General features: G+C 43.8%; 1 protein-coding gene across 1 annotated transcript in view; it reads right to left on the bottom strand.

Annotated features, from left to right (window-relative positions):
* LOC137369284 (tudor domain-containing protein 7-like) overlaps positions 1–17,426 on the bottom strand; it is a 155,357-nt gene that overhangs the window by 13,084 nt on the left and 124,847 nt on the right. The window contains exons 12-15 of the mRNA XM_068030283.1: positions 16,039–16,125; positions 4,512–4,646; positions 2,721–2,831; positions 2,117–2,613 (exon numbers count right to left, since the gene is read on the bottom strand). Of these exons, the coding sequence (XP_067886384.1) occupies positions 2,117–2,613; positions 2,721–2,831; positions 4,512–4,646; positions 16,039–16,125 (830 nt within the window). The remainder of the gene's footprint in view (positions 1–2,116; positions 2,614–2,720; positions 2,832–4,511; positions 4,647–16,038; positions 16,126–17,426) is intronic.

Here is a 17,426-nt window from a genome sequence, read left to right as displayed (position 1 = left end):
TAGGACAGGTAGATAATGTGGTTAAGAAGGGACATTTTCCTTTGTTAACCAAAGCACAGAAAAGAGCAGGAAGGTTACATTAGAACTGTATAAAACACTAGTTAGACCATAGCTAGATTACGGTATACAGTTCTGGTCGTCGCATTACAGGAAGGATGCCATTATACTAGCAAGGGTAGAGAGACTTACAAGGATGTTACCAAGAATGAAGAATTTTAGTCATGAGGAAAGATTGGAGAGGCTGGGGTTGTTTGCTTTGGAACAGAGGAAACTTGGGGGAGATTTAATTGAGGTGTACAAAATTATGAGGGGTCTAGATAAAGTGGATAGGTAAGATCCATTTCCTTTAGCAGAAATGTCAGACACAAAAGGGCATAGATTTAAGGTAATTGGCAGAAGGATCAGGGGCAAGGTTCCCTCTAATTTTTATTTGGAGTGCATGGGCAATTTAAGTGCACTGCCCCTTTAAATTTTTTTGCACAACCGGCGTGCGTGGTAATTTAAAGAGGTTGACTTGTGCATGGCCTGAGCGGGGACTTTCAGGTTGCTGCATGGCTACACGGCTTAGAGGGGACATTGATTATTAGAGTTGAGAGAAGTGTTTTCACTCAAAGGGTGGTGGGGCTCTGGAACACTCTGCCTGAATGGTTGGTAGAGGTGGAAACCCTCATTGCATTTAAAAATACTTGGGTATGTAATTGAAGTTGTGTAACCTACAGGGCTACAGAACAAGAGCTGGAAAGTGGAATTAGGCTGGATCGCTCTTTTTTCAGCTGACATAGACACGATGGACAGAATGGTCTCCGTCCGTGCAATACATTTTCTATATTTCTATGTTTATTTTGACTAATCTCTTTTTACATACCTATAGAAGCTTTTACAATCTGTTTTTTTAATATCTTGCTAGTTTATTCTCATTATCTTTTCTTTTCCTTTATCAATTTCTTGGTCATCCTTAGCTGAACTCTAAAATCTTCCCAACCCTCAGGCTTACTCTTCTTGGCAACATAAGCCTCTTCCTTTAATCTATCATGTTTAACTTCTCATTGGCCACAGTTGGACCACTTTTTTCCGTGGGCTTTTAATCTTTAAGGGAATGCATATTTGTGGTCAATTATAAATTAATTCTTTAAACATTTGCCATTGTTTATCTGCAGTCATATCTTTCACAATCTACCTTAGCCAACTCACCGCTCATACCTACATAGTCTGCTTTGTTCAGATTTAAGACCTTAGTTTTGCACTTAACTAAATCACTCTCAAAACTCAATATAACATTCTATCATATTATGATCACAATTCCCGAGGGGCTCCATTATTACAAGGTTATTAATTAGCCTTTGCTCATTGCACAAGACAAGATCTAAAATAGATTGTTCCCTAGTCGGTTCCTCAACATACTGATCTAGAAAACTATCTTTTATACATTCCATCAACTCATCTTCCACACTCCAATGTAAATTTGGTTCGCCCAATCTAAATGAAAATTTAAGACTCCCATGATTACTGTATTACCTTCGTTACATACGACTCTAACTTGCCAATTTATACTCTGCCTGACATTACAACTATTGTTAGGGGCCCTATGAACTATTCCCACCAGTATTCTCTGCCCCTTCTAGTTTCTTAGCTCACCCAAACTGATTCTACATCTGGATTTTCTGATCCAAGATCCTTTCTCTCTACTGCTTTATCCCATCTTTTACTATCAGGGCTACCCACCACCGTCCCCCAACCCCACCACCCAACCATCCTTTTCCATTTTGCTCATCTCCTCTAAAAGTCAAGTATCCTGGAACACTTGGTTCCCAACCTTGGTCACTCTGCAACATGTCTCCGTACCAGCTATTAGGTCAAACCTATTAACTTCAATTGGTGCTATTAATTCATCTATTTTGTTGTGAATGTTTTGCTTGCTCAAATATACTGTCTTTAGTTTTATCCTTCCTTAAAAAAAGGGTGCTTTTTTCTGGTATGGCAACTAAAATACAAGGAACCATTAAACTGCAACAATAAATGCTGCATCAGATCTCATTAAATAAAGCTGGAGCATCCACCTGCAATTGGGAAGATAAACATCTGCATATAGTAAATATATTTAAGCTAAAATACTTACTTGTTATCCAGCTGGGCAACAAATATTTTGTTCTTTTCTATTGGCACAGATTGCCACTCAGTACTGTTGTAATAGAGGACCATTTCTTCCATAAGAACCTCTAACTTGTACAGTTCCTGCCAGGGCTGAAAAACAAAGTGCCCTGGATGACAAGCTACTGAAATGAAGACATCCATGTGCTCCCCAGGCTGTGGCAAAACAAATGGAGATGGAAGTACATTGTGTACAATGTGTGGAGCAACCATCTTGATTGGTGCAATACCAAAGTCCTTGACTGGGACTTTTGTGTCAAACTCTGATGCTATATTTGCATCACCTTTATTGCTTGGAAAGCTAGTAGTAGAACTCCGTTCAACACTCAGGTAAACATCCTTCCGGTGCTTCCACAGGTCTGCATTTGTTATTTTATGATTGATGCTACGCTCCGGATTGGGGAAATTTTTTGATGTAAACAAGTAAATATGAACTAGTCCTTTAGTCTCATCAACTTTCACAACCTGGAAAAAGTCAAAATCAAATAATTACAACCTTGTCTTTAAGACCAAAATCATAGACATCAAATGACAAGGCAGTCCCTTCAGTAATACATTCACCCTACTGTTACCTTAATGCTGCAATCAGAGCAGTTTAACACAGTGTCTCTAAGCCACAATACTGCATCCGGTGTCCACATGCCAATATTAAATGTGAGGTCTGCCAAGCAGCACTTTATGGCCTAAGAAAGAAACAAGCGACAATCAGATTTGAAAATATAACCTGGCAGGTGTACAAACAAGATTTCTGTCCTTGCTTTGTATTCAGTGATCCCTCCTGAAAGGTGTTTTTGTGAAACTCAGGTGAAAAAGACATGATCAAACTCAGCTACTCAAACTCAAACTCCTTAGATGCAACAGTCTGCGAGGCTCACTGCCACATTAAGAATGTCCGCTTCGGAGAGATTTCAGAGGGTTGCCATAGTCTATAAAACTATACCACAACATGAGGCACTGCTTCCAAAAGAGGGGAAACAATTAGGAGAGGGGTTGGGGAGGCATGAAGGGCAACATAACTGCAACTTCAATCCCTCCAGGACAAAAAATATATGTATTTCATTAGAGCTACTTGTTTGCCATTTGATACATTCTCAAGACTCTTAGCATGCACTTGAACCCAATGAAATTATTTTAACATAGAAAGCTTTTACGAATTGAGAAACAGCAAGAAAATATCTTGTGAATGAACAGCATTGTATTCTTCTTGTAGTTGGGGAGCCCTTTGGATTTGCTTCAATTGGAGCATTGCATTTATTTGAAACACATTACCATATTTATTGGAGACAGAGGGAAATATCACTCCAAATTTATTTCAAAATCCAAGTTATCTGCGTAAGTATTTCAATCTCATCCATAACTACAATGATCTATTTACTTAAACTGGTAAAAGGTGGGAAGTGGTGTTTCACAAGGATTGGTGCTGGGACCACTGTTGTTCACAATTTACATAAATGATTCGGACACGAGAATTGAAAGTACAATTTCAATATTTGCTGAAACCACAAAATGGGAGTGTGATTAATAGAGGGGGGCTGTGCTAAAATACAGAAAGACATTAATAAACTGGCAGAATAGGTGTGGAATTGACAAAAAAAATGTCAATACAGATAAATGTGATGTAATACATTTAGAAGGGTATATTGATAATGTAAAAATATGTACTGGTGCTGATTAATAAGGCTATAAAAATGCCAATACATTGGGATCCATTTCCAGAGGGATAGAATTGAAAAGCAGAGGAGTTATGTTAAACTGTATGGAACCTTGGATAGACAACATGTGGGGGGAGCACTGCTTATATTTTTGGTCTCCATATTATAAAAAGTATATAGAGGCACTGAGGAAGGTGAAAAAAAGATTTACTAAAATGATAAGGGAACGGAGAGGTTTTACTCAGCAGCAAAGATTGAACAGGCTGGGGCTCTTTTCACTAGAAAAGACTGAGGGGTAACCTCATAGAGGTCTTTAAGATAGGAAAGGTTTTGATAGGGTAGACATAGAGAAAACGTTACCACTTGCAGGTGAGACCAGAACCAGGGGTCATAAAGATAAGATGGTCACTAATAATTCCAATAGGGAACCGAGGAGAAACCTCTTTACTCAGAGTGGTTACAATGTAGAACATGCTGCCACAGGAGTAATAAACAGTATAGATGGATTTAAGGGGAACCTAGATAAGCACAAGGGAAAAAAGAATAGAAGGGTATATTGATAAGGTAAAATGAAGCAGGTTGGGAGGAGGCTTGTGTGGTTAGAACAAACACGGGTATTAACTCATTGGGTTGAATGGCCTAGTGCTGTGCTGTATGTACTTTTTAATACTTCATAATGGCAGCAAAAGTGCTTCATATAATCACCATTACCTGTGGTGGTATGGATATAGAATCCTGAAGAAGTGGAGATGGAATTTCTCTGAGCTCTGACACTGCAACAGATGCAACTATCCCAGTATCCAAGAAAATAATATCCACAACTCGTGTACCATGCACATTGGTAATCTTAAAAAAAAAAGTGTTTAAATTGTTAATATCAGCATACAGAAACATATTACACATGAAAGACTCTGCATCCTGCTGTGAACTTTAAAAAATCTATTGGGTACATCCAGGCTCCCTTCAAAATTACTGTAATATATTACAAGTTATCTAAAAGTTACTCTTCTGGATATTTTGTTTTGCATTCTTTGACTATCAGCTGTTTAAAATGCCTTATTGAGAAGGAGCATCTGTATACTGTGAAACTGGGAAAGTTTTTCCTCCAACTTGGAATTCCCCCCCCCCCCCCCCCCCACCCCCACTCAGCTTGCTGACTCTTGCCAGGGTGTGGCTCTACAGGCACTAAAATTTCTCCAGTAGTTGGGAACATAGGAATAGTAGGTGGCCATTCATTCACTCAAGCCTGTTCCACTGGCAAGTGACCATTCCTCTTGTGCAAGATATGGCAGTGTCAGCAGTCAATGGAACTGCAGAACATCTTCCCACTCCTTTTGTCAGGATTACTTGCCCTCTGATTTTCCTTCTCTGACAATGGTGAATTGCTTAGGTTCTCAACTTGGCAACTCCTAAAGGTGGCACAAGAGATTGGAAATCTAAAATAAGGTATACCAGTCACAATATTGCACCATACTACTTTTTGGCAACAAAATCAAGAAAGCTGATCCCTACCATTCAGAAGACCATTTGTCCTTCAAGTACTGAGTGAATACAACCAAATTATAAAAAAAAGAACAGGAAAAAATGGCACCATTGTGGAGCACAGCGCTCATCAGAAGCGAGCTGCATAATGAGCACCATATGAAGAAACATCTTGCATTATAAAAATCAGCAAAACCCAAGTCTGAGGCTGGAGAAACGGGGTCTTTTCAGCCAGGAAAGGAGGCAACTGAGGAGGCAATCTCAGGGTTTTTTAAAAAAAGATAGTTGCAAAAAAGAGAACAATGAGACAGTTTTCATTATAACAGAAGAGATTACAGGGTGTTCTGAGAGTGTCCTTTAAAATTATGAACAAATAGAAGATGGTACTTAGAAACAGACTGTATGGAGTGATTGTGGGATTTAGAATGAGGGGACTTGTTTTTAATATAAGATTTAGGATTGAGATTAATTTTTTTTCCCCTCACAGAAGGTTGTGATGCTGTGAAATACACTACGGCAGTCAATGATTGAACAGGTATCATGTCAGCAGTTTAGAATAGGATAAGTGGTTGAAGGAAAATAGGATAAAGGGATATGATGGCAACAGGGTGGGCACATGGGATTAGGACTACTGCTTTTGTGGATGATGAAGACCAACATGGTGGATTGATTGGGTCAAACCGTCTGTTTTGTGCTCTAATTTCTATGAAATGCAAAATGTAAACCCACAGTATTACTTCAGATTAAACGGAAAGAGCAGTAGTATAAGGACACGCAGGTTGAATCTAATGCAAGATATATTTTGGACCAATATCAGGAAATACTTCTTCAGAGTAATCAACAAAGACTGGACAGTAGTGGAGGTGAAAATCCTGGAATCATTTGAGAGACAACTGGATGCTGCAATGCAGGGATTGTAGAGTCTTTCTGGATGAAATAAAGATGGGTCAAATGGCTGCCTTCAACCATAATTACCATATGATCTATTTGAAACTTTAACTAGAAAAGATGAGCACATCTTTGATTTCATCCCTGATTATTATTTCCTATTCAAGCCTCAGTTGATACTAGTTTTGCAATAGTTAACTAATGTATATAATTCAGTTGGCAAAAATCGATGTTTGATACATCCGGGTTTACAAAAGGTGCTCCAGAGTGAGGTACTAATGTTATTACAAATACTAAATCCTGAGTGGCGTGAAACTGTGTTCTCGCACCCACACTTTTTGGGATTTTCTTCTCCCTGCTGCTTTCACATGCATTCAGGTCTTCTGAAGAAGGAATTTTCCTCCACACAAGATCAGGGGGCAGGTTGTTCAACCTTGCCCGTCTAAGAGCGAAGTCCAAAGTATGGAAAGTCCTCATCAGGGAACTCCTCTTTGCTGACGATGCTGCTTTAACATCTCACACTGAAGAGTGCCTGCAGAGTCTCATCGACAGGTTTGCGGCTGCCTGCAATGAATTTGGCCTAACCATCAGCCTCAAGAAAACGAACATCGTGGGGCAGGACGTCAGAAATGCTCCATCCATCAATATTGGCGACCACGCTCTGGAAGTGGTTCAAGAGTTCACCTACCTAGGCTCAACTATCACCAGTAACCAGTCTCTAGATGCAGAAATCAACAAGCGCATGGGAAAGGCTTCCACTGCTATGTCCAGACTGGCCAAGAGAGTGTGGGAAAATGGCGCACTGACACGGAACACAAAGGTCCGAGTGTATCAAGCCTGTGTCCTCAGTACCTTGCTCTATGGCAGCGAGGCCTGGACAACGTATGTCAGCCAAGAGCGACGTCTCAATTCATTCCATCTTCGCTGCCTCCGGAGAATACTTGGCATCAGGTGGCAGGACCGTATCTCCAACACAGAAGTTCTCGAGGCGGCCAACATCCCCAGCTTATACACACTACTGAGTCAGCGGCGCTTGAGATGGCTTGGTCATGTGAGCCGCATGGAAGATGGCAGGATCTCCAAAGACACATTGTACAGCGAGCTTGCCACTGGTATCAGACCCACCAGCCATCCATGGCTCCGCTTTAAAGACGTCTGCAAACGCGACATGAAGTCCTGTGACATTGATCACAAGTCGTGGGAGTCAGTTGCCAGCATTCGCCAGAGCTGGCGGGCAGCCATAAAGGCGGGGCTAAAGTGTGGCGAGTCGAAGAGACTTAGCAGTTGGCAGGAAAAAAGAGAGGCGCAAGGGGAGAGCCAACTGTATAACAGCCCCGACAAACAAATTTTTCTGCAGCACCTGTGGAAGAACCTGTCACTCTTGAATTGGCCTTTATAGTCACTCCAGGCGCTGCTCCACACACCACTGACCACCTCCAGGCGCTTACCCATTGTCTCTCGAGATAAGGAGGCCAAAGACAAATCAAATATACTCCCCCTGAAGGTTCATCATCAATGTACAGAAACTACAGCTGAAGCCAACAAGGCACTGGGTTGTATTAATAGAAACATTCAAGATAAATAAAAGGACACCATTTTGGTACCGTATAGATCGCTGATCAGGCTGCATTTGTGCCCAGTTTTGGTCCCCCTGCATGGTGGGTGAAATAGTGGCCTTGGAAAAAGGTGCAGAGGAAAGCTACAAATATGATTCCCAGCTTAAGGAACCTCAGCTACTCAGGCTCAAGGACCTTGATTTATTTACTTCCAAGCAGCGTAGACTTAGAGGTGACTTGATAGAGGTCTATAAAATCATTGAAGGGCTGGATATTGTCCCTACTGAAAAATTATCCCAGTTTAACAATTTGGGGAGGACCTGGGGACATTAGCTTAAACTATGTAAGAGTAGGAATATACTAGGTGTTAGGCAATTCTTCTTTTCCCAATGAGCCTCTGGAATGGTTTGCCAGTTGATGTAGTGGGTGCTGACTCTCTGTATGCTGTCAAAAGGGAGCTGGACCATTTCCTGACTGGGACAAAGATTGCATCATTTTGAAAGGAAGGTCTTGAAACATAACACTTGGTCCATGTGATCTCCTGGAATGATTTTGATTAACTGAAGGGGTCAGAGAGGAATTTGAGTATTTTTTCCCCCTAATCTGTCCCATGGCTGTGGGAATGGTTGCGTGGGGGTAGAGCTGGGGTAGGCAGGAAGAAGGGAAGGAGTGTTTAGCCTGATGGTCAAACTATTGTGGTATGGGGTAGGCTCGATGGACCAACTGGTCTTATCTTGCCTGCCATTTTTGTATGTTTGGATACATTCACAACATTGGGATTACCTTTCAGCTTACTGTACTGAACAGGAGTCAGCTAAAGGTTTACATGAATGGAAATATGTGCTTCTGAAAGCAATACTATCATTTTGTATTTAATCCCTGGTTGAGATTAAAATATCAGATTGTCAAATTTGGACAAGTGAAGGACAGATGACATGAAATAATGAAATGACTAAAAGTACCTCAGAACTTTTAATAATTTTGATTAAAATTAAAATCTGCCTTTGTACCATAAACACAATGTATGCGAAGTAGTGGGTGCTCCGGTTTCCTCCCACAGCCAAAGACTTGCAGATTGATAGGTAAATTGGCCATTGTAAATTGCCCCTAGGTCTTCCTCACTTATAGAATAAACCACAAATAGTTTCATTGGCTGTGAATGATTAAACTGCATTGGGCGGAACTGAGCCATACACACCAGTAAGGTTTCAGGTACAATCTCTGGTCTGTGTTGATTCACTGAGTGTAGGCAGCAGTGAGAGTGTTATAATCACTGGTATCATGTGGGGGTGGAGGGTGGTAACAACAGGGGAAAAAAAATCAGAGCTCCTGCTCCAGTAACACCTGCTGGAACTAGACCAGCGGACAGGCTAAAAATCCTCTGTAATGGTTCTTGTGACAGATAGCATGGAAACACAGGCTCATAAGGTGGCACAGTGGTTAGCACTGCAGACTCACAGCTCCAGCGACCCGGGTTCGATTCTGAGTACTGCCTGTGCGGAGTTTGCAAGTTCTCCCTGTGACTGCATGGGTTTCCACCGGGTGCTCCGGTTTCCTCCCACAGCCAAAGACTTGCAGGTTGATAGGTAAATTGGCCATTGTAAATTGCCCCTAGTGTAGGTAGGTGGTCGGAGAATGGTGGGAATGTGGTAGGGAATATGGGATTAATGTAGGATTAGTATAAATGGGCAGTTGTTGGTCGGCACAGACTTGGTGGGCTGAAGGGCCTGTTTCAGTACTGTATGACTCTATAAACTGGAGATGCGGGTGGATTCACTGTGGAGCATCCGCGATGCTGAGGATGTCGTGGATAGCACGTTTAGTGAGGTGGTCACACCGCAGGTAATGGCTGCACAGGCAGAAAAGGGATGCATGACCACCAGACAGAATAGTAGGCACAGGCAGGTAGTGCAGGAGTCCCCTGTGGCTATCCCCCTCTCAAACAGATACACCGCATTGGATACTGTTGGGGGGGGCATGACCTCCCAGGGGAAAGCAGCAACAGCTGAGTTCGTGGCACCACGGAGGGCTCTGCTGCACAGCAGGGGTGGAAAAGGGGTGGAAGGGCTATAGTGATAGGGGATTCTATCGTAAGGGGCGCAGACAGGTGTTTCTGTGGCCGCAAACGAGACTCTAGGATGGTATGTTGCCTCCCTGGTGCTAGGGTCAAGAATGTCTCGACGCGGCTGCAGGACATTCTGAAAGGGGAGGGTGAGCAGCCAGAGGTCGTGGTCCATATTGGTACAAATGACATAGGCAGGAAGATAAATGAGGTCCTGCAAAGTGAATATAGGGAGTTAGGCAGAAGGTTAAAAAGCAGGACCTCTAGGGTTGTAATCTCAGGATTACTCCCTGTGCCATGTGCTAGTGAGGGTAGAATAGGAGAATAGGGCAAATGAATGCGCGGCTTAAGAGCTGGTGTAGGCGGGAGAGCTTCAGCTACTTGGATCATTGGGATCTCTTCTGGTGCAGAGGTGACCTGTACAAGAGGGACGGGTTGCATCTGAACTGGAAGGGGACCAATATCCTTGCAGGGAGGTTTGCTAGTACTACTCGGGAGAGCTTAAGCTAGTCTGGCAGGGGGGTGGGACCCAAAGTAGTAGTCTTTCCGATGAGATAGTTGAGGCAAACGTAGAGGTTAAAGCAAGCAAGTCCAGTAGGCAGGCCGGGCAGGGCAGGACAGGGAGCGTGGAAGATCTGGTAGGCTAAACTGCATTTACGTTAATGCAAGAAGCCTTACAGGTAAGGAAGATGAACTCAGAGCATGGATCGGTACATGGGATTGTGATATTATAGCTATTACGGAAACGTGGTTGAGGGATGGGCAGGACTGGCAGCTCAATGTTCTGGGGTACCGATGCTTCCAGCATGACAGAGGTGGAGGTAAGAGAGGAGGGGGATGTGCACTATTGATTAGGGAGGACATCATGGCAGTACCTAGAGAGGATATCCCGGGGGGAAAGTCCAGCGAGGCCACATGGGTAGAACTTAGAAATAAGAAAGGGGTGATCACTTTGGTGGGATTATACTATAGGCCCCCCAATAGTCAGAGGGAATTGGAGGAGCATATATATAGGGAAATCACAGATAGGTGTAGGAATTATAGGGTTGTAACAGTAGGTGATTTTAACTTCTTAATATTGACTGGGGCTGCCTTAGCGCTAAGGGATCAGATGGGGAAGAATTTGTTAAGTGTGTCCAAGATAGTTTTCTGAAGCAGTATGTGGATGGCCCTACTAGAGAAAGGGCTACACTCAACCTCCTCTTAGGAAATGAGGCTGGGCAGATGGTTGATGTGTCAGTGGGGGTGCACTTTGGGACCAATGACCATAACTCTATTAGCTTCAAGATAGTCATGGAAAAGGAGAGTAGTGGTGCTCAGGTTGAAGTCCTAAATTGGGGAAAGATAATTTCGATGGCATCAGACAGGAACTCTCAAAAGTTGAATGGGAGAGGCTGTTTACAAGTAAAGGCAATTGGGAGGCTTTTAAAAGTGAGATAGGAAGAGTTCAGGGCCTGCATGTTCCTGTTAGATGGAAGGGCAAGGCTGGCAAGTTTAGGGAACCTTGGTTGACGAGGGATATTGAGGGTCTGGTCAGGAAAAAGAAAGAAGCATATGTCAGGTATAGGCAGCTGCGATCAAGTGAGTCCCTCGAGGAGCATAGGGGATGTAGGACTAACTTAAGAAGGAAATTAGGAGGGCGAAAAGGAGCCATGAGATTTCCCTGGCAGATAAGATAAAGGAACAAAGAACAGTACAGCACAGGAACAGGCCATTCGGCCCTCCAAGCCTTCGCCGATCTTGATGCCTGCCTAAACTAAAACCTTCTGCACTTCCGGGGACCGTATCCCTCCATTCCCATCCTCTTCATGTATTTGTCAAGATGCCTCTTAAACGTCGCTATCGTACCCGTTTCCACCACCTCCCCTGGCAGCAAGTTCCAGGCACTCATCACCCTCAGTGTAAAGAACTTGCCTCGCACATCCCCTCTAAACTTTGCCCCTCTCACCTTAAACCTATGTCCCCTAGTAACTGACTCTTCCACCCTGGGAAAAAGCTTCTGACTATCCACTCTGTCCATGCCGCTTACAACTTTGTAAACCTCTATCATGTCGCCCCTCCACCTCCGTCGTTCCAGTGAAAACAATCCGAGTTTATCCAGCCTCTCCTCATAGCTAATGCCCTCCAGACCAGGCAACATCCTGGTAAACCTCTTCTGTACCCTCCCCAAAGCCTCCACGTCCTTCTGGTAGTGTGGCGACCAGAATGCACGCAATATTCTAAGTGTGGCCTAACTAAAGTTCTGTACAGCTGCAGCGTGACTTGCCAATTTTTAATACTCTATGCCCCGACCAATGAAGGCAAGCATGCCGTATGCCTTCTTGACTACCTTATCCACCTGCATTGCCACTTTCAGTGACCTGTGGACCTGTACGCCCAGATCTCTCTGCCTGTCAATACTCCTAAGGGTTCTGCCATTTACTGTATACCTCCCACCTGCATTAGACCTTCCAAAATGCATTACCTCACATTTGTCCAGATTAAACTCCATCAGCCATTTCTCCGTCCAAGTCTCCAACCGATCTATATCCTGCTGTATCCTCTGACAATCCTCATCACTATCCGCAACTCCACCAACCTTCGTGTCGTCCGCAAACTTTTAATCAGACCAGCTACATTTTCCTCCAATTCATTTATATATACTACAAACAGCAAAGGTCCCAGCACTGATCCCTGCGGAACACCACTAGTCACATCCCTCCATTCAGAAAAGCACCCTTCCACTGCTACCCTCTGCCTTCTATGACTGAGCTAGTTCTGAATCCATCTTGCCAGCTCACCTCTGATCCAGTGTGACTTCACCTTTTGTACCAGTCTGCCATGAGGGACCTTGTCAAAGGCTTTACTGAAGTCCATATAGATAACATCCACTGCCCTTCCTTCATCAATCATCTTTGTCACTTCCTCAAAAAACTCAATCAAATTAGTGAGACACGACCTCCCCTTCACAAAACCATGCTGCCTCTCGCTAATAATTTCGTTTGCTTCCAAATGGGAGTAAATCCTGTCCCGAAGAATCCTCTCCAATAATTTCCTTACCACTGACGTAAGGCTCACCGGCCTATAATTTCCTGGATTATCCTTGCTACCCTTCTTAAACAAAGGAACAACATTGGCTATTCTCCAGTCCTCTGGGACCTCATCTATAGCCAATGAGGATGCAAAGATTTCTGTCAAGGCCCCAGCAATTTCTTCCCTTGCCTCCCTCAGTATTCTGGGGTAGATCCCATCAGGCCCTGGGGACCTATCTACCTTAATGCTTTGCAAGACACCCAACACCTCCTCCTTTTCGATAATGAGATGACTGAGACTATCAACACTCCCTTCCCTAGGCTCATCATCCACCAAGTCCTTCTCGGTGAATACTGATGCAAAGTACTCATTTAGTACCTCGCCCATTTCCTCTGGCTCCACACATAGAGGACTACTCTTATCCTTATCCACAAGTACCTTAAAACATATGGAATTATGGTCACTGTTCCCGAAAGGCTCCCCTACTGAAACTTCGACCACCTGGCCGGGCTCATTCCCCAATACCAGGCCCAGTACAGCCGCATCCCTAGTTGGACTATCTACGTATTGTTTCAAGAAGCCCTCCTGGATGCTCCTTACAAATTCTGCCCCATCCAAGCCCCTAGCACTAAGTGAGTCCCAGTCAATATAGGGGAAGTTAAAATCACCCACCACTGCAACCCTGTTACCTTTACATCTTTCCAAAATCTGTCTACATATCTGCTCCTCTACCTCCTGCTGGCTGTTGGGAGGCCTGTAGAAAACCCCCAACATCGTGACTGCACCCTTCCTATTCCTGAGCTCCACCCACATTGCCTCGCTGCACGACCCCTCCGAGGTGTCCTCCCGCAGTACAGCTGTGATATTCTCCTTAACAAATAATGCAACTCCCCCACCCCTTTTACATCCCCCTCTATCCCGCCTGAAGCTTCTAAATCCTGGAACATTTAGCTGCCAATCTTGTCCTTCCCTCAACCAAGTCTCTGTAATAGCAACATCATAGTTCCAAGTACTAATCCAAGCTCTAAGTTCATCTGCCTTACCGGTTATACTTCTCGCATTGAAACAAATGCACTTCAGACCACCAGTCCCGCTGTGCTCCGCAACATCTCCCTGCCTGCTCTTTCTCTTAGTCTTACTGGCCTTATTTACTAGTTCCCCCTCATTTATTTCACTTGCTGTCCTACTGCTCTGGTTCCCACCCCTCTGCCAGTAAGGCAGTAGGGGAATCCCAAAAGATTCTATAAGTATATTAAGACTAAAAGGGCAGCTAGGAAGAGAGTAGATCCCTTTAAGGATCAGTGTGGTAATCTATGTGTGGAGCCACAGGAAATGGGCGAGGTCTTAAAAGAATACTTCTTCTCTGTATTTACCGTGTAGGTGGTCATGGAAGCTAGTGAGCTCAAGGGAGGGAACAGCGATATCCTGGAGCATATCAACATTACAAAGGAGGTGGTGTTGGAGGTTTTGAAGCGCATTAAGGTGGATAAATCACCATGGCCTGACCAGGTGTATCCTAGGATGCTATGGAAAGCAGGGGAAAAGATTGCTGGGGCCCTTGGAAAAGATTTTTGTATCATTAGCCATGGGTGGGGTACCGGAAGTCTGGAGGATAGCTAATGTTGTGCCTTTATTTAAGAAGGGTAGCAGGGATAAGCCAGGGAACTACAGGTCGGTGAGCCTTACATCAGTGGTGGGAAAGTTATTGGAAAGGATTCTGAGAGACCGGATTTATATGCATTTGGAAAGGCAAGGTCTGATTAGGGATAGTCAGCATGGCTTTGTGCGTGGGAAATCACGTCTCACGAATTTGATTGAGTTTTTTGAGGAGGTGACCAAGAGGATTGATGAGGGCAGGGCAATGGACGTTGTCTACAAGGACTTTAGCAAGGGTTTTGATAAGGTCCCGCATGGTAGGCTGGTCCAGAAGGTTCGAACACATGGGATCTAGGGTGAGCTAGCCAATTGGATACAAAATTGGCTTGGTGATAGGAGGCAGAGGGTGGTAGTGGAGGGTTGTTTTTCAGATTGGAGGCCGGTGACCAGTGGTGTGCCGCAGGGATCGGTGCTGGACCCTCTGTTGTTTCTCATATATATTAATGACTTGGATGTGAATGTAGGGGGCATGATTAGCAAGTTTGCAGATGACACCAAAATTGGTGGTATAGCGGACATTGAAGAAGGTTGTCCAAGGTTACAACAGGAGATAGATAAACTGGGAAAGTGGGCAAGGGATTGGCAAATGGAATTTAACGCAGACAAGTGTGAAGTGATGCATGTTGGAAAGTTAAACCAGGGCAGGACATATACAGTGAATGGCAGGGCCCTGGGAAGTGCTGTTGAGCAGAGAGACCTTGGGGTGCAAGTACATAATTCCCTGAAAGTGGCAACACAGGTAGACAGGGTGGTGAAGAAGGCATATGGCATGCTTGCCTTCATCGGCCGAGGCATTGAGTACAAGAGTTGGGACATCATGTTACAGTTGTACATAACGTTGGTTAGGCCACATTTGGAGTTCTGTGTGCAGTTCTGGTTGCCGCACGACAGGAAAGATGTGATTAAGCTAGAGAGGATGCAGAAAAGATTCACAGGATGTTGCCTGGTTTGGAGGGCTTGAGTTATAAAGAGAGATTGGATAGGCTGGGTCTGTTTTCCCTGGAGTGAAGGAGGCTAAGAGGGGACATGATAGAGGTATATAAAATTGAGAGGCATAGATAGGGTAGATAGCCAGAGTCTGTTTCCCATGGTAGGGGTGACTAAAACTAGAGGGCACAGATTTAAGGTGAGAGGGAGGAGGTTTAAAGGGGATCAAAGGGGTAAATTTTTCACACAAAGAATAGTTGGTATCTGGAATGAGCTGCCAGAGGAGGTGGTGGAGACAGGAACAGCAGCAAGATTTAAGAGGCATCTGGACAGGTACTTGAATGAGCAAGGCATAGAGGGAATTGGAATTAATGTAGGCAGGTGGGATTAGCATAGATAGGCATTATGGTTGGCATGGACGCAGTGGGCCGAAGGGCCTATTTCTATGCTGTACGACTCTATGACTCTAAGTGAAGGAGGACAAGGTAGTGGAGACAACAGTACTTGGCAGCTGTACCCCAGGATGAGACATGCTTTTAAGGAGAGAAAGGATAAAAATTTGAAAATGGCACTACCTCCACTGCTAGTGGAAAATGATAAAAATACTGAAAAGAAAAATCAGAACTAGATCCATTTTAATTGACACAGAACTTACCTCTACTCGTGACCATTTCCCTCGCCATCGTGCTAAGCAGCGCTTACCACAGAAAGGTAATGAGACAAAATATTCTGATGTGATTTGCTGTAATTAAACAAGGTTCATAAAATTGTGAATTGTGCAAAACTATTTGAAGCTTGAGCTGTTATTTCATGCTATATACAGTGCAAATTGTGAAATGTATCCATTAACTCTATATATTGTTCCCACCACTTATAATTTACATGATCAAAAAGTTGACAATAATTAAACCTTAAAATAGACAAAAATTTATTTCAAGAGAACCTGTACCTTTTTATAGAACACACTGAGTTAATATGTGCTGCACATTTGCTCACACTTTCTTCTCTAACAGATTTGAGGCACGTTTCTGCCCGAAATACCCAGTGCCCTCAACAAGCTATAAGTAGCAATTTTGTAATGGACAATAATGGAAATTGGTTAGTACCATTTGCCTGATTTAAACTTGGGCGGTTTAAGTGGCGAGGATCGAACTACATAATTGGTCACCTAGCCGATAACTGTGTAGCCCAAATTGAACAAGGTACTCTGTGGAACAGCCACTTCAGCAGGATACATCTGGTCTGACAGAAAGACGCACAAAAGGTATTGCCTATTGCAGCACTGCACCACTGATGCATGCGAAAATGAAGAAAGCGAAATTCTAGAATGGGAGAACAATTTCTGAGATGAATTTTCCGTATCAGTTTGCTTGGGCAAGGGACATGAGAGAGGTGCTCTTCCCCCACACAAAAGTTATTCATCAACCTTGGGATAATCAGGCACATTCCAGGAGGAACAGAGAAAACTACTCAGAAGCCTGCTTTCCCTTTAACAAGTTACATCTGAATGGTTTGGGGGTGGGGGAACTATAGGAAGTCTGTATATTTTTCTACAAATTATGGTGCTGTGGAATGGTGGTGGAAATTGGTAGAGTCCAGCAGCTGGAAAATTTTAGAGGAAGGAAGCAGGTATGCATTTTAAAAAAGTAGCTCCTTGATGCTCAATTATACCAACCAGATGGTCCTAGTTTGATCCTGCATCTCTCTGCTTTAGCCGTCAGATCGCTTCCCTTGACTTCTCAAACTGGCAGCCACCAAATTTGTTCCCTGGGGCTCCAGAAAAGCCTTCATCCCTTTTTGGACCCTGAAAATCCCACTGATTCCAGCTTTGCTTGGTTTAGTAACTAACAGGGCTTGAGAAGTCTGTCTGTCCTGGAACAGTCTTGAGAGACTGTATCAGGGCTGCTTTTGCCATCGGCTTATCTTTCCTGCTGACCGGTTTCTTTGAGTTTATTAGGAGTTGTGAAGCGATGGCATCAGCGTCGATTCTGGGCTACTGGTATGGTTGTTGCTCAGTTGCTCCCAGGCTGAACGGCTCCTGGA

Source organism: Heterodontus francisci, chromosome 4 (assembly GCF_036365525.1).
Source record: "Heterodontus francisci isolate sHetFra1 chromosome 4, sHetFra1.hap1, whole genome shotgun sequence".
Lineage (NCBI taxonomy): Eukaryota > Metazoa > Chordata > Chondrichthyes > Heterodontiformes > Heterodontidae > Heterodontus > Heterodontus francisci.
The sequence above is the reverse complement of the archived record's forward strand: the minus strand, read 5'-3'. Positions and strand labels throughout refer to the sequence as shown.